General features: G+C 36.5%; 2 protein-coding genes across 2 annotated transcripts in view; one reads left to right on the top strand and one right to left on the bottom strand.

Moving 5' to 3' along the window:
- FMN2 (formin 2) overlaps positions 1-18,069 on the top strand; it is a 373,610-nt gene that overhangs the window by 278,052 nt on the left and 77,489 nt on the right. Inside the window, exon 12 of the mRNA XM_021682678.2 lies at positions 15,764-15,815. Within this exon, the coding sequence (XP_021538353.1) occupies positions 15,764-15,815 (52 nt within the window). The remainder of the gene's footprint in view (positions 1-15,763; positions 15,816-18,069) is intronic.
- On the bottom strand, positions 3,299-3,958 carry LOC110574054 (40S ribosomal protein S8). The gene has a single exon (XM_021682679.1). It carries the CDS (start codon positions 3,941-3,943, stop codon positions 3,317-3,319), a length of 627 nt encoding a protein of 208 aa, XP_021538354.1. The 5' UTR covers positions 3,944-3,958; the 3' UTR covers positions 3,299-3,316.

An 18,069-nucleotide genomic window follows, 5' to 3' on the forward strand; every position in this document is an offset into this window, starting at 1 on the left:
TTATTTATGTATATAATTAATTTTTATATATGGTCTGTAAACATCAAAATTTTTTTTTACATAGATAATGTTGTAGTTATTTAGTACCATGTAATGAATATGCCATCACTTCTCTTCTAAAATGCAGTGCCATTGTATCATGTACAAATTTTCTGTATATGAATGTCTTGCTTTCCTCTGTACTATTACGTTGACCTATTTCCAGTATTGATTTTCAAACCACAACCTGTTACTATCTTATTTCCTGTAGCCTTCTAATAATCCTTGAAATGTGATCAGATTAGACTCCCATTTTCTTTAGGAGAGTTATGCCTCTTCTTATTAATTTATTCTATATAATTTTAGAATAAAGTTGTCAAGTTCCACCAAAAAAATCTGTTAGGGTTTTTGAAACCATTAGTTTATACATCAGCTTGGGGAGAACTGACATCTTATGAAATAAAACTAGGAACATGATAAAGACTGGGATCTATTTTTATGCTTCCTTTGAAGTTGGTATTAAAAGTTGTTTTACAATTTTCCTTAAGGCCTTCACATAATTATTTTATGGTATATTCCTAAAGACCTTATCTTTTACTATAATACATTTTGTGAATCACATTTACTATTACCCTCCGAAGATATATAAAATTCAAATAACTATTGTATAAAGCTGTTACATCCTAGAAACTTGCTGAACTCAATTATTAATATAGTAATTTGTGATCTTTAAAAAATTTTCTGATAGAGATCACTGCAAATAATGTCCATTCTATTTCTTCATTTCTTTTTTCTGGCTGTGTTGCATGGGCTGGTACCTTCAGTGTAATATGGACAGGAAGCATGGAAATGTCCTGTTGCAAAGAGGTGTGGTTAGAGGAATGGAATTCTGTAAATACATCACCACCAACTGATTGATGGTTTTCTTCTCACTCAACATTTCCCCTTTACTATGTTACAAATTATATTCTGTACCTTTATTCTTTTAATGCATACCTTTGATATTTCAACAGGATTCTTTAACATAATCCAAGGTTTAAAATAATACAAATCCCTAGAATGCTTCAACTCTAACCTCACCCATTTATTCTTATATGCCATTCGTTTCCAATGTTTTAGTATCACCTTCTGTTTTTTATAAACAATACTATATTCTTTGCTCAGCATACCCTCATACTGTGCCTTCCTTCTAAGATGATTTTTCTTCTCTCTGAAGTACATTCTTCAAAAGTTAGTTTGGTATGAGACTCTGGATTATAGACTCTTTTTTTTTTTTGTCTGTCTGGAAATACGCATCACACTTACTTTTGAGAGATAGGTCTGCTAATTATAACATTCTGGGCTGAAAATAAATTCCTTTCAGGAGTCTGGGTGCCTCAGACTCTTCCTTCATTGGATTAACAACTCTGCTTTGGTCCAATTTTTGTCTCTTTGTTTCTAATCTAAATTTTCTCTCAGGCTCTTTTATGTTCTCTATTTCTCTTTATGTTTGTTTTGGCTAATCATCAGGGGGCACTACCAATGAAGAACTATTTTAATATAAATTCTTGCCTTGCATTTTAGGATCACATATTGTGGATTGAGGCCCAATGCAGAGTGATTGCCCATTTGGGATTATGTCTTCTCATGTGAGAGAGTTTCTCCTTCCATCCAGAGCCACGGGGAGAGGGACATATTTTCTCAATGTCTACTTTAGTGAGGTATAATGCTTTTCAATTTCCTCCTCACTAAGAGGAGTGTCTCTTTGGACACCTGGGAGAATTCTAGTCCTATTCAAAATGTCCCTTATATGGCTTTTCAAAATACAGCTCTAAGTTGCTGGGTTTCACTAAACCCTGTCAGTGCCCACCTCTTTGGAGCCTTGCTCCTATTTGTTTTTATGGCCTCAGAGAATTTTCCTTATTTTCTAGCCAACTCAGCCATGCATTCAAGTTTACTTTCATCTAGTATCTTTGCGTGCTTTGTTGTGAAACTTCAGCTGTCTTGTCCTTAGTATGGTTGAAAATAGAGGTCTATGTTGGATTTTTTCAACTAAAATATCTTTGAGAGGATTTTGTATCAGTACATTCTTCTTAATGACTTTATGGTATTCCATTGTAAAAATGCACCCCTTACTTGCTCATTTCTTTACTTACAAACCGTCTTTCCTACAACATTGCTTTGAAAAGAGAAAAATTATAAAGGATAAATGTGTACATTTTTCATACTGTATATGTGTACAGTATATTCCTAATATTGAACTGCTGGGTCAAAAGCAATATTGGCCTTATTCTTGATGCCTCCTTTTCCCATTGTTCCTCTTGTCTGTGCATGACTAAATCCTGTGTATTTTCTTAAACACATCAGCTTCCCTCAAATCCCATTGCATTCACTCTGTCTTAACTCAAAATAATTTCTTGTTTCTATTATGCTAACCCCTTCCTAAGAGGTCTCATTTTTCCTTGTTTCTTTCATTCTATTGTAGTACATTTACCAGTGAACTTCATAATAACCTATAGTCTTCTGGAAAAGATTGAATTATGCTCAGTATCATGATTATTAAGGTATATGAATGCTCATTATAATTTATATATATTTAAATCATATTTAATATATTTTAAAATGTCAGATATCTGACCTATAAGTTTCAAAATATTCTGTATTTGCCTTCCATGTTACATAATAAGCTATTAACTGCATATTTTTTATGATTTAACCTCAGCTGTCCTTCCTTAGGTCCTGAGTGCTTGGAAAGGATCCACTGTGAGAATCCTAACCAAATTGTTATGTTCTTGTAGCAGAAACCCAAATACATTCTTTAATGGATGATATGACACTTTCTAATTTTTTTGGAGGAGTCAGCTAGAAATTGAAAATGACTACTACTTTTAAAATTGTAAACATTTTTTGTTAAAGCAATTCTGGTGTAATGAAACCAAAGGATCCTTTTCTATAATTACTTAGAAAATAGCAACATTTTGATGCAAAGGGAAATACTCATAACTTAATAAATTTAACCATTTTGAATTACAAAGATTCTGGTTAATGTTTAAAATCTGTTAGTCTACTAATTTTCTGCTTGACAGATTTTTTTTTGGATGTTCTTTGGGCATTAGGACTATTAGGGACATTAGAATTAAGGGAGTATTTCTATATAGGATGTCTCTATCTGTCTCTACTCTGAAGACTAGTAACACTTGTGAAGCATAGATCCATGACACATAGGAGTGCATAGGTATGATTACCCCTTTCTCCATCATAGAGGAATAAAATCTTAGTGAGATACTCATAAAGCATATTTTTTTTTTTTTTTTCACAATAAACACCTTTATTACATGACTGAAGATAGGAGGAAGATTTATTTGCCTTTCCGGGCTTTGATTTTCCTCAGATAGAACTCTAGCTCCTTGCCCTCTAGCACGTAGCCATCTGCTCGGCCACACTGGCCTGGTCTTGAAGCGATGCACGCAAGAAGCTTGCCCTGCTGGAATTGCTCCTCCAGAAGACTGCTGATTTTGGCATTCTTTTTCCTTTCATCATATTTCTTCTGAATTTTCTTTGATCGTTTTTTGTTTAAAATCTCTTCCTCCTCGGGCGTCAGCTTGGCCCCCTTCTTGCGGCCCAGGGGCAGTGCATAGTGGGACTCGTACCACTGTCGGTATGGTGTGCTGTCAATGAGCACAATACAGTTCTTCACCAGGGTCTTGGTGCGGACCAGTTCGTTGTTGGATGCGTTGTAGACAACATCAATAATCCTTGTTTTTCGCGTACAACACTCAGAGCCCCAGGAGAAGTTCCCCACGTCTAGCCTCAAGGCACGGTACTTCTTATTGCCTCCCCGGACTCGGACTGTGTGTATGCGGCGGGGGCCAATCTTAGTGTTGGCAGCGGGGCGTCCCAGCTCATACTTCCGCTTCTTGTGGTAGGGCTTTCTCTTGCCCCCGGTCTTGCGGCGCTTGTGCCAGTTGTCCCGAGAGATGCCCATCTCCCTCGGCGCTGGCTGCGAAAGAGCACTCATAAAGCATATTAACCTGTGAGAGAAGTCATCTAGCCCATCTGGCAAATTGTCTCCTCTCATGTGCCAAATCTAATAGGTTGACAATGGCTTCTTGGAGTCTTCTTTGGGGCATAATTCTTAGGTTTTTAACTGGATTCTTGAATTTTAATGAATTAGTTTTATTGTGATTAGTGCTTGTGTGATGCTGCCCCTTTTTCTATTTTTTTTTTACTTTTAACCTAAGTGTATATTAATATTTTAAGTGGGATTCATTGAGATTACATGTAGTTAAAACTTTTCTAGCCAATTTAAATGTAAGTATTTAGACCACGTACATTTAATATACCAATCAATATGGTTGCATTTCATTTGCTATCTTTATATTTGTATTTTGTCTGTCATATTGTTTTCCTTTTTATCTTTTTTCCTGCCTTCTTATGGATTAGTTGAGTATTTCATTTTATTTGTACCATTGGCTTATGAGCTTTATCTTTTTGTTTTCTCTTTTTAGTGGTTTTTCTAGGGTTTATACTGTAACTCTTTAATTTATCACATTCCATCTTCAAATAAATTTTTTTTAAGATTTTATTTATTTATTTGACAAAGAGAGACACAGCGAGAGAGGGAACACAAGCAGGGGTAGTGGGAGAGGGAGAAGCAGGCTTCCCGCAGAGCAGGGAGCCGGATGTGGGGCTCGATCCCAGGAGATCATGGGGATCATGATCTGAGCTGAAGGCAGACGCTTAATGACTGAGCCACCCAGGTGCCCCATCTTCAAATAATTTTATTCTGTTTCAAATATAATCTAAGAGCTTTAAAACAGTATATTTCCATTTTCCCTCCTGTTCTTTGTGTTGTTGTTGCCATATTTTTACTTCCATATAAATCATAACTAAAATAATATATTGTTTGTACTTTTGCTTTTAACAGTCAATTATCTTTTAAAGAAAGGTATAAGAAGAAAATGTCTTTTATATCCTTCCACATATTTAGCATTTCTAGTTCTTTTCTTATGTAGGTCTGCCAGTGCCAAACCTTTTAGCATTTGATTGCTTGAAATGTTTTATTTATTTGTTTTTTTCTCCATTTGTGATAGATATTTTCACTGGATATAGAATTGTCAATTGACAGTTTTGGGTTTTTTTGGTTTGATTTTTCTTGTCACACATCAGGATATTTTTCTCTTGTCTTCTGTTTGCGTAATTTCTGATAAAAAATATGTATTAAGTTTCCTATAGTTGCTATTTAAAAAATTACCACAACTTTGTTGACTTAAAACAACACAAATTTATTAGCTTACAGCCCTGGAGATCAGAAATCCAAATGGACATTGTTGAGCTAAAATTATGGTGTCAGCAGGGCTTTCTTTCTTCTGGAGACTCTAAGGCAGAATTTGTTTCCTTGACTTTTTCAAATTCTGGAGGTTTCCCCCATTCCTTGACTCTGAGTTTTCTTGCATCTTCAAAGTCAGCAATGGCTGATAACGTTTTTCTTACGTTGTATCACTTTGACACTGACTTTCTTGCCTCTCTCACTTATAAGGACTTTGTGATTACTTTGGGCCAATCTAGATAATACAAGACGACTTTTCATCTCAATATCAGCTGATTAGCAACATTAATTCCATCTGCAACCTCAACTCCCCTTGACATGTAACATAACATATTCACAGATTCTGAGGATTAAGACATAAATATCTTTGGAAGGACATTATTCTGCCTCCCACAAAGTCTGGTAATTTTTATTTTTGTTCCTTGAAATAAAGTGTATTTCCTCCTACTTCTGACTGTTTTAAAATTTTGGCTTTATTGCTGATTTTTAGGATTTTATTTATTTTATTTTTATTGTTTGGAGTTAACTGACCTCTTGGATCTGGGAGTTAATAGTTTTTATCAGATTTGGAAAACCTTTGGCCATTATTCCTTTAGTTACTTTTCTGCTCTGTCTCTCTCCTTTTCCTTCACTACTCCATTTTCACATATGCTGGACTGTCTACTATTGTCCCACGGTCATCAAATCTTGGTTAGTTTTTTCAGTCTTTTCTTCTGTATGCTTCAGTTGGGATAGATCCTGTTGTTATGTCTTGAAGTTAATTGTTCTTTGCTTCTGAAATATCTAACCACATGTTATTTGCATTTTTAAGTGAATTTCATTTTTAATTAAAGTCAGTTTTTCATTTGCGAAACTGTATTTTTTCATCTTTACAAGTTCCAAGTTCTTTCTTTTGTATCTCCCATTGTTATATACTGCACATTTGTGTCCCCCAAAATTCACATATTGAAACCCTCAATGTGTTGGTATTAGGAGGTGGGGTTTTGAGAAGTGATTAGGTTATGAGGGTAGAGTCTTTATAAATGCGACTAATGCCCTTATAGGAAAAGACATGAGAGAGCATGCCTCTCTATTTTATGGTGGTGAGAAGGCAACAAGAAGTTGCCTGTCTGCAAACCACTAAGAAGGCTCTCGCTGGAACCCTGTTGTACTCGCCCTCTGATCTTGGACTTCTGGCCTCCAGAACTGTGACAAATGAATTTTGTTTAAGCTAGCAAGTCTTTGGTATTTTGTTACAGCAGTCCTGAAGAGACTGAGACATCCATTTTTCTCCTATGTTCCTGTTTTTCTTTAATATTTGAGCATAGTTATAATAACTGCTTTAATTTTAATGCTTTTCTTTTCTTTTTTTTTTTTAAACATTTTATTTATTTGACAGAGAGAGACAAAGCGTGAGAAGGAACACAAGCAGGGCGAGTGAGAGAAGCAGGCTTCCCACTGAGCAGGGAGCCCGATGTGGGACTCGATCCCAGGACCCTGGGATCATGACCTGAGCCGAAGGCAGACGCTTAACCATCTGAGCCACCCAGGCGCCCCTAATTTTAATGCTTTTGTTTTATTTGCTAGTTCATCTGTGGTTATTCCTGGTTCTGTTTCTATTGATTTATTTATCTTTGGTAATTGATTACATTTCCCAACAGTTGGTTGGTCTAGTAATTTTTTATTAAATCCTAGGCACTGTTACTGTTGTTGACTGTGAGGATTTTGTGTATTACTCTAAAGAATATTTGGCTTTGTTTGTGTAGACAATTTTAATTACTTGTCAGTTTTGATCCCTTAAGGCATGTTTGTAAACTTTGTTGGGGCTAGTCTAGAGTATCCTTCACATCAGTAATAATTCAGTCCTAATAAGGTGCTATCCCCCCACACCACCTCCCCAGCACATGCACTGGGGTCTCCACTAGCTATCCTGTCCCAGGTGGGCACAAACAGCTCTCCACCCCAGATTTCAAACACCTCTTGGCCCTGTATGATCTCTGGGAATTATTCAGTTTATAGCTTCTTGATTCTTTGCTTTAACTAACAAAGACTTTTCTTCACTCTATATATGTGCCACCTAATATTCAGCAAAAACTCAAAGAGACCTCGATGCAGATTTCTGGCCTTTTTTTCTGCAAGGCTCTTTCCTCTCTGGCTCTCAGCCCCTCAACTTTCAGCTATTTCAGACTCCCCAGACTCCTATCTGTATTTCCTCAACTCAGCAAGATGACTGGCTTATTTGGGTTCCCCTTCCTGGGCCCACAGTCTGGAAATTGCCTTTAGACAGAAATCCAGGAAGATTTTAGGGTTCAACTAGTTTGTTTACCTTCTTTCAGAAAGGAGAGCCTTGTGCTACCAGTTGTCCAGTGTATGAAGACTGTTGTTTCATATCTTTTATCCAGTTTTCTTGTTGATTACAGCAGGAGGTAAGTTTGGTTCTTGTTAATCACATCCAGAAGGGAAATCTCTTTCCATTGGTTTAAAGTGAATGAAGTTCAGTCTCCTTTGCCTCGTTTGTTATGATATCACACCATAAGAGGCTGAACCTGCCTCTGTCCACAGCTTTTGGGCCAGCTATTTTCCATTATATTTCCCATCTTGTCTTCCTTCCATCTTGATATCCTGTACTATGTGGCACTTAGGACTTTGCACATTTTTTCCTGCTGTTTGTTGTTTAAATGTCTTCTCTAGCCTCTTCCTTTTTCATTTGACTGATGTTTGTTCATCATTTTAGTCCCAGCTCAGCATTTGCGTTTCTCTTTTCCTCTCAATACATAAATGTTTCACTTAATTGTGCTCACGACTGACTTGACATTATGACTCAGGGGTCAGACCATATGAGTTTGAATCCTGTCTCTTTCTCTTAATATTTCTGGATTTCTGGTATGTTGCACAAGTTATTTAACTGCTAATTTCCTTCTTGTAAATGGGAATGATTATAGTGCCTTTTATTATTGTGGGTCATTATATGTAAAAAATTAGATTAGTAATGGCAATATCTATATTAACATTCTCATTGAGCTATCTCTGTAATACTTATTTGCATGATGATTCGTCTCTCTCCTCATCTAACATTTTCTTGAAAGGAAAGACTCCAAAATAGTTATCCATGTATTGCTCCTAACAAAGTATCCAAATCATACCATGCTCAAAGTTTGGTTGAAATATTGTAACACTGAATCATGTGGCTTTTGTTTCTAGGATTGGAATGCCCTAGCCTTCCTATTGTAACTCATGCATTGTGTTGGCCAGTAAAGTTGGGAGGAAGAGAAAATACATCAGGAAAGATTTTCTGGTTTTCCAAGTTTTAGTTTAAGCAATTTTGCATTTTGATGTTTTGATAGAATTAATTGGTATTGCATTTAATATGGAAAGTTCAGTCTTAAAACATTCATTTGCATATTTTTAGTTAAAGGCTAATAGAAATTTTTGTGTTGTCTGAGGATACTAATTTAAGTTCAGCTTGGAATTAGTAAGAGGATGTGCTTAGTTCATCTTCTTTAATAAGGTAGTTTTTACTTGATAAAGAAAAAAGAAAGGAATTTGCTGTAGATGTTTCTTTTCTTTAATGCTGATTAGTGAAAGTTTATGAGAGATTTAAAGATTTATGTAGAATATGGGTAGAATAATATGTAGGCTTTGTCTATGATTTTATTTGAAAAATTAGGTGGTGTAACCAATGTTTCAGTTGGAAATCAATAGCTCTTTTATACTGTATTGTTCACAGAATGTGAAACTCATGCAGGCACATTATGTTTTCCCGTGTCGTTTTCACTTTGGGTTTAAAATGAAGGTTTAGAAAGGAATTTCACTGAGGACCACTTCAATAGCTATATCCGGCTGGGTGATAATAGCACATGGCTTTCTTGTATTTTAGGATTGGCCAGAAGCCACATATATGAAATTTTTGAAGTATGCATCATTTACTATAGTGTGTACATTTCTTTTTTTTTTCTTTTTTTTTTTTTTTTTTTAAAGATTTTATTTATTTATTTGACAGAGAGAATGAGACAGAGAGCACATGAGAGGGGGGAGGGCCAGAGGGAGAAGCAGACTCCCTGCCGAGCAGGGAGCCCGATGCGGGACTCGATCCAGGGACTCCAGGATCATGACCTGAGCCGAAGGCAGTCGCTTAACCAACTGAGCCACCCAGGCGCCCCTAGTGTGTACATTTCTTGAGTGTTTATAGTGAGCACCTATTCATTATGTTTATGCACACCTATATTTCTAGGGACACAAATGGTATGTATTTTTATGCACAAAGTAGGAATAACCCTCAGTATTAACTCAAAGTTGGCTGTGAATTATTGCAAAGGCCAAGTTGTAATTTTATACTCTGTAGATACTGTTTTTCTTCTTCCCACGAATATCCCACAGCATTTGTTTTATTGTCCTAAGAACATTTGCAGCATCAAGGAAGGAATGCACTGAGAGTTAGTTATTTCTTTTGCTAAGGAAAGAAATTCTGATATTCATTCACTGTCTGACATATATAAACCGCCTAAATTTACTTGACTTTCAGTTCATTGTCAAAGGGAGCAGTGTCTCAAAAATCTCACAACCAAAACAATATATCTGCAATGAAATGACAACTTTAAATGACTCAGAAGAAAGGCACTGCATCTGTCTAAAAAATAACCCGTCCTGGCTGCACTTAAAAGCAACTGAAATGCACATTCATAGCTAATTATAAACAAAAACTAGTTAACACTTTAAATAAAAGGAAAAATAGCAAAAAAAGATTTAGAGCCTAGACAAACAGATGAAAGGGTTCTAAGTTGCCTTCCATCTGATATTACTCAAATGCAACTCTGTCTCCAATTACCTGGGAATATGTGGTATTCCCTCATGAAAGCTCCAGATCAGAAAGGGCGTCCGTTCCGTGCCTCTGCTTACTCACAGTCATTTTGGAACAAGTTCACCAGAAATATTTAACATTGCAAAAGAGTCTGGAGCCAGACAAGCGACTACAGACGCTAATCACTGGGTCAAAACAGTAACTTAGTAGGACAACAACTGCCAGAAAATATTTGTGGAAGCAGAGATTTTCAGGAGGAAGTCTTAGTGCTGTTGGAGAAGCTATCTCTGAATGCCAAAGTGCTGAAACAGAATCATTAAAACACTTTTTAACCAGTTGCATGTTTAGGGACATAGGAATGTCCATGCCAATGGTCTCTGCTAGAATTGGATCTGAAAGGTAATCTTATGCCCTAGCCCTAAAATAAATAAATAGAAGGTGGGGGGGGCGGGGAGGGAAACTAACTAACTAAATAAAGGCTGCCTTCTAGAAAGTTCAGTGTTGCTTTTATTATATGGCTTTCACCACAAGTTTCCTCTGCCTCAAATTGCAAATTGCTAGCTTTTGAGATTTGGGGAGCAGAGGGAAACCATCACTATGACAATTGCAATATTTTGATTAATATCTAAGACCTAGTTTGCCCCTGAAGTGTAGCAGTTAATTCTGTAAGGTCCATTTATTTCCACACATTTAGATTTTAGATCTGTTAGTGTGAGTTCCTAATATTCTCTGGAGATTATTTGTCAGTACAAACCACTCGTTATTTTCACTACATTGCACTTTTCTTCCCTCTAATATCAGGACAGGATTGATTGCGTTATTTCACCATTTCAATTCTCTTCGCACTTCAAACTCTGTTTTCAGTATATCTAGTCTCAGAACATTTTCTTGGCAGTGGAGCTCAGATATCAAGATAGGAATAGTTACCCATAGTAGATATGGAGTAAGAAATGTATGCTCTAGAGGAACATTGCAGCCTTTGAAAATATCATCTTATCTTTTGGATTTCTGTAGTTTCTCCCTAAATCTACAAAAGGTATTGTCCTCTTCCATACAGCAATTTCATTTAGTGCTGTGCCTCCAAAGATAGGACTGAAAAACTGTTAGCCTCTGCTTGGGAGTTCTCTGTTATGGGGCTATGAAAATCACAACACACACAGATTAAGTAGAAATAAAAAACAAAAATATTAAATACAGAGTTATCCCTTGATTTTTGTGAAAGGTTTTGAGTCTCCTATGATATTTCTTGGCCCATAACTTCTTTATGTTGTTATAAGGAGGTACTCTTATTTTAACAATATATAAGTCTCATTCTGAATCTGGGTTCTATCTGTAGAAGCATTAAGAAGAAGTATTTGGTGATCCTACAATGGAGAAATTTTTGCACTTTTGAAAGTAAAATATCCCAGTCCCTTTTTATAGTCATGGTGATGTGGAGAGGAAAAGAAAGAACAGTTATTACCTATGCTATACCTTATTAGGAAACTCAATGAAAAAGAAATTATTACCGTGTTTTAATGATAAAGAAAAGTTATTAAATCAACGTGATTAGTAAGGTTATATAAATCTAACACAACTTCGTGGCTGATCTAGAATTTATACATAGGTCTGCCTAACTGAGTTTCATGTTCTAATCCCAAACACTGACCCTGATGGGATCTGAAAACAAGAGTTTGAGTGGTAAGAACCTTGCCAAGGAAGTGTAGCTTTCTCATATGTGATGCAGCAGAAGCAGTTCCCAGAGATCTGAGGCCGGGGAGGCCCTCGGACAGTGGTGTCCATTAGGAGTCACAGCAATTTCTCTGTCGGAGGTAGTCCAGGCTCCCTGGGCAGCCGGGGGCAGGGAGCCTCGGATGATCGGATGATAACATGAAGATCACTCCACACCACACCTCGGACCTATTTGTCTATTTTAAATGCTTTTTAAAACTTTTCTGTAGTTACCGTTATCTTGAATCACTAGAAGTCCGCCATCCTCATTTGATAGGTCAAAAAAAGAAATGAGCTATGTACTATAAAGAATGGGAAAATTCATCTTACTTTAAATAGAAAAGTGGAACCTTTTATATGTCTTATCTAGCAAATTTTGCATACTTTATTATAATAGTTTATTGACAGGAAACTGCTGCTAAAAGTAACACCAACATTCAGAACTAGTCACAAAGTCCTCTGTGCCATTAGAAATGACCTGAGAACAATATTTATATTTTTGAAAAAGTAGGTCAGGGAATAAAAGAATTAGCAATATGATGTTGACATGGTTTATAGAAAATAATATTATTGCTATGTCACCTTCAGCTTTTACTTGAAAAGCTGTGTGTATAACACACATGGCCACAGCCTTTCAGAAGCCTTTACTCAGACTAAAAAATACAGTCTAAGATTTTGGTCTCTACATGTGACTAGCTTGAATACTCCCTAAAGGAGTGGCAGTGTTATTCTTATTTTGTTTCTAAAAGATATCTTACTTTTCACTAACTTAATTACATTTTATTTTAATTTGATAGATTTCATCCTCATTAACTAAAGAAACCAAATCCTGCATTTGTCACTAAGTTAACATAATAAGTGTGTTTAAAAAAATCATGACAGCAAAATGTTGATGGAGTGTTTATACAAGCAGCATGTTGGAAAATGGTATTTCAGTGTTCCCAGAAAACTGAATTGCACCCCAACTTTTCAGAAAGTTTTTGTTTCTAAGATTGCCATACAAAGGAAAATCTGTCTAGTTCATTGCATTGTTGACTCTACATCAAGAGTTGAAATGTGTACTCTAATGCACTTGCTTTGATCTCTCATTTGACTGTTTATCAAAGCTGATTACATTCTGAATACACAAATCCTCTTAGCTTCAAAATCATGTAAAAATAATGGATAATAGAGCATTTTTAAGTATTCTCTGCTATCCCAGTTTGGTTTTATGATTGTAATATGGCTATTAGGTTGGGGAAGAGAGTCTGTTTTTATGTTTAGTTCCCTTGGTAAGATCCAGTCTTTTGCCACATTGGATTAGAATGTTTTTTTCAGCCAAACTTGCTCATGCAGTGAAGCAAAAGCTGTTTTAGTACACATCAAAAGGAATCATTATGAACATATGAAACTCACTTCATTCCACTCACCACAGTTAGGGGCTTCCACTTTTTGAGAAGCTTTAAGTATGTGCTTTCTTTATCTGCATATAAGTTGAAACATAATAAAATAGCAGTTGATGTATTCAATTAAAGATAATTATATATTATATCACTTTATAAGTTTCAAGAGCTTAAAGTCCAACATTTTCAAAGAACATTTATTTAGTCTCTGCTAATTATTGGAGGCACTATGCTAAATAGTTTATACATGTTAACAGATTATTTGCCTAAAATTACATAGCTAATTTTAGTGGCAGAATTAGGAACAGAACACAGATCTCTAGCATCTCATTCTAGCACGTTTTAAATTTCATAAATCATTTACTTGATTCTTCTAATGTAATCCAGAAATTTTCTTCCAATCTCAGTCTTAATCTCTGTATTTTAAAAAAGGACAAAAATATACATGTGAGGCCAGTTGGAAGAATGTCCTTCCTGAAAATGGCATGCATTGTGGTGCTTTGTTGTTTTCTCTTAAACACGCTTTGTATGGTTCTAGAATTGCTTCTTGAAGCAAACCATTATCAAGCCAGGCAACCCAGAACAGATTTTGTAAGACAATATGTTCATGTTGGAGCCTTTCCAAAGTAAAATCATGGAACATTTATTCTGTTTTTTAATATGGCTAACAAATGACCTGTAAGTTCTTGTGAACAATCTAAAGTACAAAAATGGAAAGGGTAAAACAGCACTCTCTGCTCCCAACTCAAATGATCCCTGCTAAAGTCGACAGTCCTGGCTAAGAGTGGCAGTGTGACCCTCGATTATGGCTTTGCAGATACTGTATGGACCTTTGAACAAACACTATCTTGAGGTTGTAAAACATTAACCAGCCCAAGCTGGACTATTGTGTTTTAAGTAGTGATAGAGACACTTTGACAATTCTCAAATGACCATGAGTTTGATTTCATGCACAGTTCCAATTTTTTATAATCAACTTGCCCTACTCCACTTTGTCTCTTCATTTCTCCAAATGGTCACAAGTGTGACCTAAAAGAGAGTGATTATAAAAAGGCAACTTCTTCTTTTACGAGTTCTAGGTTTTCTTTAATTGAGTTTTTTTTAACTTTTTGTCCTGTCGCTCAGTGATTTTCAAAGTGTGTGTGACAAACCAGTGGTGAAGCATGAAATCAATTTAGTGGGTCACAACTACACTTTGAAATCTAATAGAATGGACTAAAAATATGAGAGAGCATTGCATGAAGTAAGAGTATTTTTGAAACTTTTGTGTCAGTTACGTGTGTGTGTGTGTGTGTGTGTTTAGAGTAATACATAAATTCCTAGAATGCTTGCTGGTCAAAAAATGTAAAAGTCACTGCCACACCTATTTTATGTGATGGAGTTCTTATGTTATTTTAAATCATTTCAAATAGTGATATAATGGCTTTCTCAAATTTAATCTTTGAATTTGTATCCAGGCTACCATTTATTTTTAAACAAAAACGACGTGGATGGAACTGGAGGGTATTATGCTGAGCGAAGTAAGTCAATCAGAGAAAGACAAGTATCATATGATCTTACTGATATGAGGAATTCTTAATCTCAGGAAACAAACTGAGGGTTGCTGGAGTGGTGGGGGGGGTGGGAGGGATGGGGTGGCTGGGTGATAGACATTGGGGAGGGTATGTGCTATGGTGAGTGCTGTGAATTGTGCAAGACTGTTGAATCACAGATCTGTACCTCTGAAACAAATAATACATTATATGTTAAAAAAAGAAGAAGAAGAAGATGGCAGGAAGGGAAAAACGAAGGGGGGAGGGAATCGGAGGGGGAGACGAACCATGAGAGACTATGGACTCTGAGAAACAAACTGAGGGTTCTGGGGGGGAGGGGGAATGGGTTAGCCTGGTGATGGGTATTAAAGAGGGCACGTACTGAATGGAGCACTGGGTGTTATACACAAACAATGAATCATGGAACACTACATCAAAAACTAATGATGTAATGTATGGTGATTAATATAACAAATAAATAAATAAATAAATAAATAAATAAATAAAAATGATAGCAAATAAATGAGTATACTATTGCCTCCCTACTTTTAATTAGTAGAAAATGTTAGTGTCTTGTACCTCTGTGGAAATAATCGTTGGATCTGTTCATTTGTAGTCTGGTGCAGAGAGCACTGGTCAAGGTCACATACCATTTCTATTTAGTTTCTTGACTTAGTTTCTGTACCTTTGCTTGAGAGAATTATTTTTAACTAGTTATTAGCATTTAAATCCTTGACAAACACATTTACTGTGAATATGAAATTAACTACTGTTTTGTTTTCTCAGGTTAATGTGACTGACTTAAAGAAATTACTTAGAAAAAAAGAATTACTTAGAATTTTAAATTTGTAATTCGTTATATATCTTATGTGTGTTGGTACCTATCATTAACTTAATGAAAATTAAATATAATCTATTTAATCATATTTATTTATAGATTTAAAATAAACTCTTTCTGGAATGCATTAGAATTAATAATGAATAAAGATATATTTCATATTATTTGGATCATATTTTGCTTAAGATAGTATAGCTATCATGAATCTCATTTCTTTTTCTTTTCTTGTATTTTCAGCTAAAATTGATCAAGAGGCAGAGGAAAACTCACTGACAGAGACTCATAAATGGTGAGAAATTACTTTCCTTTAATATAAAAATTTATTCTCAGAATAGGTTTATAAAGTACTTATTAGTATATCTCAAGGACCCAATTATTAGCTCAGTTTTTATTTTTAAGCATAAAAGAAAAAGAAAATAATAGTTTACTTTAATATTATATTGAATTTCTGAATTTTATTTTTATGACTCTGGATGATGTATCAAATTATTGTGAATACCTTAGTACCTTCTCTTTTGGATGAGATTTAGGACTGTGGAAGTACAAGAGAAGGGAAGATAGCAGGAACCTGTTTCAAGAAAGAAGGGTGAAGAGTTTGGTTATAGGGAACTATTGAGTTTAAGTAGGAAGCCAGGAGCTTCCGTTGCATAAACTTTTGCTTTCAGAATGGAGATTTGCAATCATGAGTAAGTGAGCATAGAAGAGTATCTCACAAATCTCTTGGTTCCTCTGCCTCAGTTTTCTCCTTTCTCTCTGTATTAGGCAGTGTTCTCCAGAAAACAGAACCAATAGGATGTACGTGTGTGTGTGTGTGTGTGTGTGTGTGTGTGTGTGTGTGTGTGTACAGAGAGACTGAGAGAGATTAGGGAATTGGCCCATAGTGGGCTGGAAAGTCCTAAAAGGAGTTAGTTAATGTTAACAATCTTGAGTCTGAAAGCATTCTAGAGACAGAATTCCAGAATTTCTTCCTATTAGAGTAACCACAGTCTTTTTTTCTTAAGACCCTCAACTGCTTGGATGAGGCCCATCCACATTATGGAGGGTAATGTGCTTTCCTCAAAGTCTACTGATTTAAATGTGAATCACATCTTAAAAATATTTTCGTAACATATACATCGATGTTTAACCCAAAACTGGTTGCCGTACCTAGCCAAGCTGACACATCAAATTAACCACCACACTCTCTAAAGAAGTCTGATTACTCTTGAAGGAGAATTCTGATTAAAGAAGTTCTTTGCCATTACTTTATTAGGCAAGATCCTGTATATTCTGTGAACAGATACCACGTTTTTCATTGTTTATTTAATATGACATATTGTGCTAGACAAATTGGTAAAGAGAATTGTTCAGTTTCAATGAAAAGCAAAAACAGGTGAAGACCAATGGCTTCCGGGGAAGATGGCAGAGTAGGAGGACCCTAAGCTCATCTGGTCCCATGGAAACAACTAGATAACAGCCACATCAGTGTAAATAAGTCAGAAAATTACCCAAAGATTGGCAGGACAGACTCTTGATAACTAAATGTAGAGAAGAGAAGAGGCCACACTGAAGAGAGTAGGAAGTGTGGAAACACAGTTGGGAGCTAAGGAGACCCATGGGACCATCCATGGGAGGGCGAGACTCCACTGGCATAGCATGGAAAGGGGAGAGAAACAGATTCTCACACCAAAGATCCTACATGGGAAAGATGAATCCCCATAAGATCTGGCTTTGAAAACCAGAGGGGCCAAATTTCAAGAGGTCTTAAAATCAGCAGGGCTTAAACCCTGGAACATTAAAAATCAGCAGGGTCCTGCAAGAGCCAGTAGGGCAAACAGAGAGGAACTTGAATCCCCACCCTTAAAGAGACAGCAAAACAAAAAGCCCTATTGAGATACAGCATAGAAGCAGCAGTTTGAAAAACTCCTGCAGTGTATGGGAGGGAGATTTGTTTACTAATATCAGAGCATATGCTGGAAGGTGCAGGGATCCTTGGGAGATTTTTTCAGGAACAAAGGAACTGGTGAGCACCATTTCGCTCCCCCAACCCATAGCCTAGACACATGACACCTTTGGGAGCCTGCATTACACAATACTCGCTACCTAACCTGATAAGAGCAAGCCCAGCCCTAGCATTCTGTGGACACTCCTTCCAGCCAGGCCTCAGCTCCAGGTTCCCTTCCACAGTAGACCCATGCAAACCTTGCTAACACTGAGCATCCTGCCCATGCATGCTTCTGTGCATACACCCCCTCCAACCCTGCCTGCTTCAGTCCCCAGGAGGTGCAGGTCCCCTCCTGCCTAAGTGGACCTTGCTGACACCTTGCTCCCCACTTTCACTGTGTCCTGAAGTTCAGTGCTACTGCAAATCTGACAGACACTTGATAAGACTCAACTTAAGCCCAACGTGGCCCTAGACTGACCCACTAACACCACAGGGACCAAACCCTGCCCACAACAAGCAAAGAGAGCCATTGCAGAGAACTGGACTGAAGACAAAAGCAGCTCAGCCACAACAGAAGTGTGCATGCAACACACATAGGAGATACCCCTGAAGCATCAGG

Source organism: Neomonachus schauinslandi, chromosome 6 (genome assembly GCF_002201575.2).
Source record: "Neomonachus schauinslandi chromosome 6, ASM220157v2, whole genome shotgun sequence".
Classification (NCBI taxonomy): Eukaryota; Metazoa; Chordata; class Mammalia; order Carnivora; family Phocidae; genus Neomonachus; species Neomonachus schauinslandi.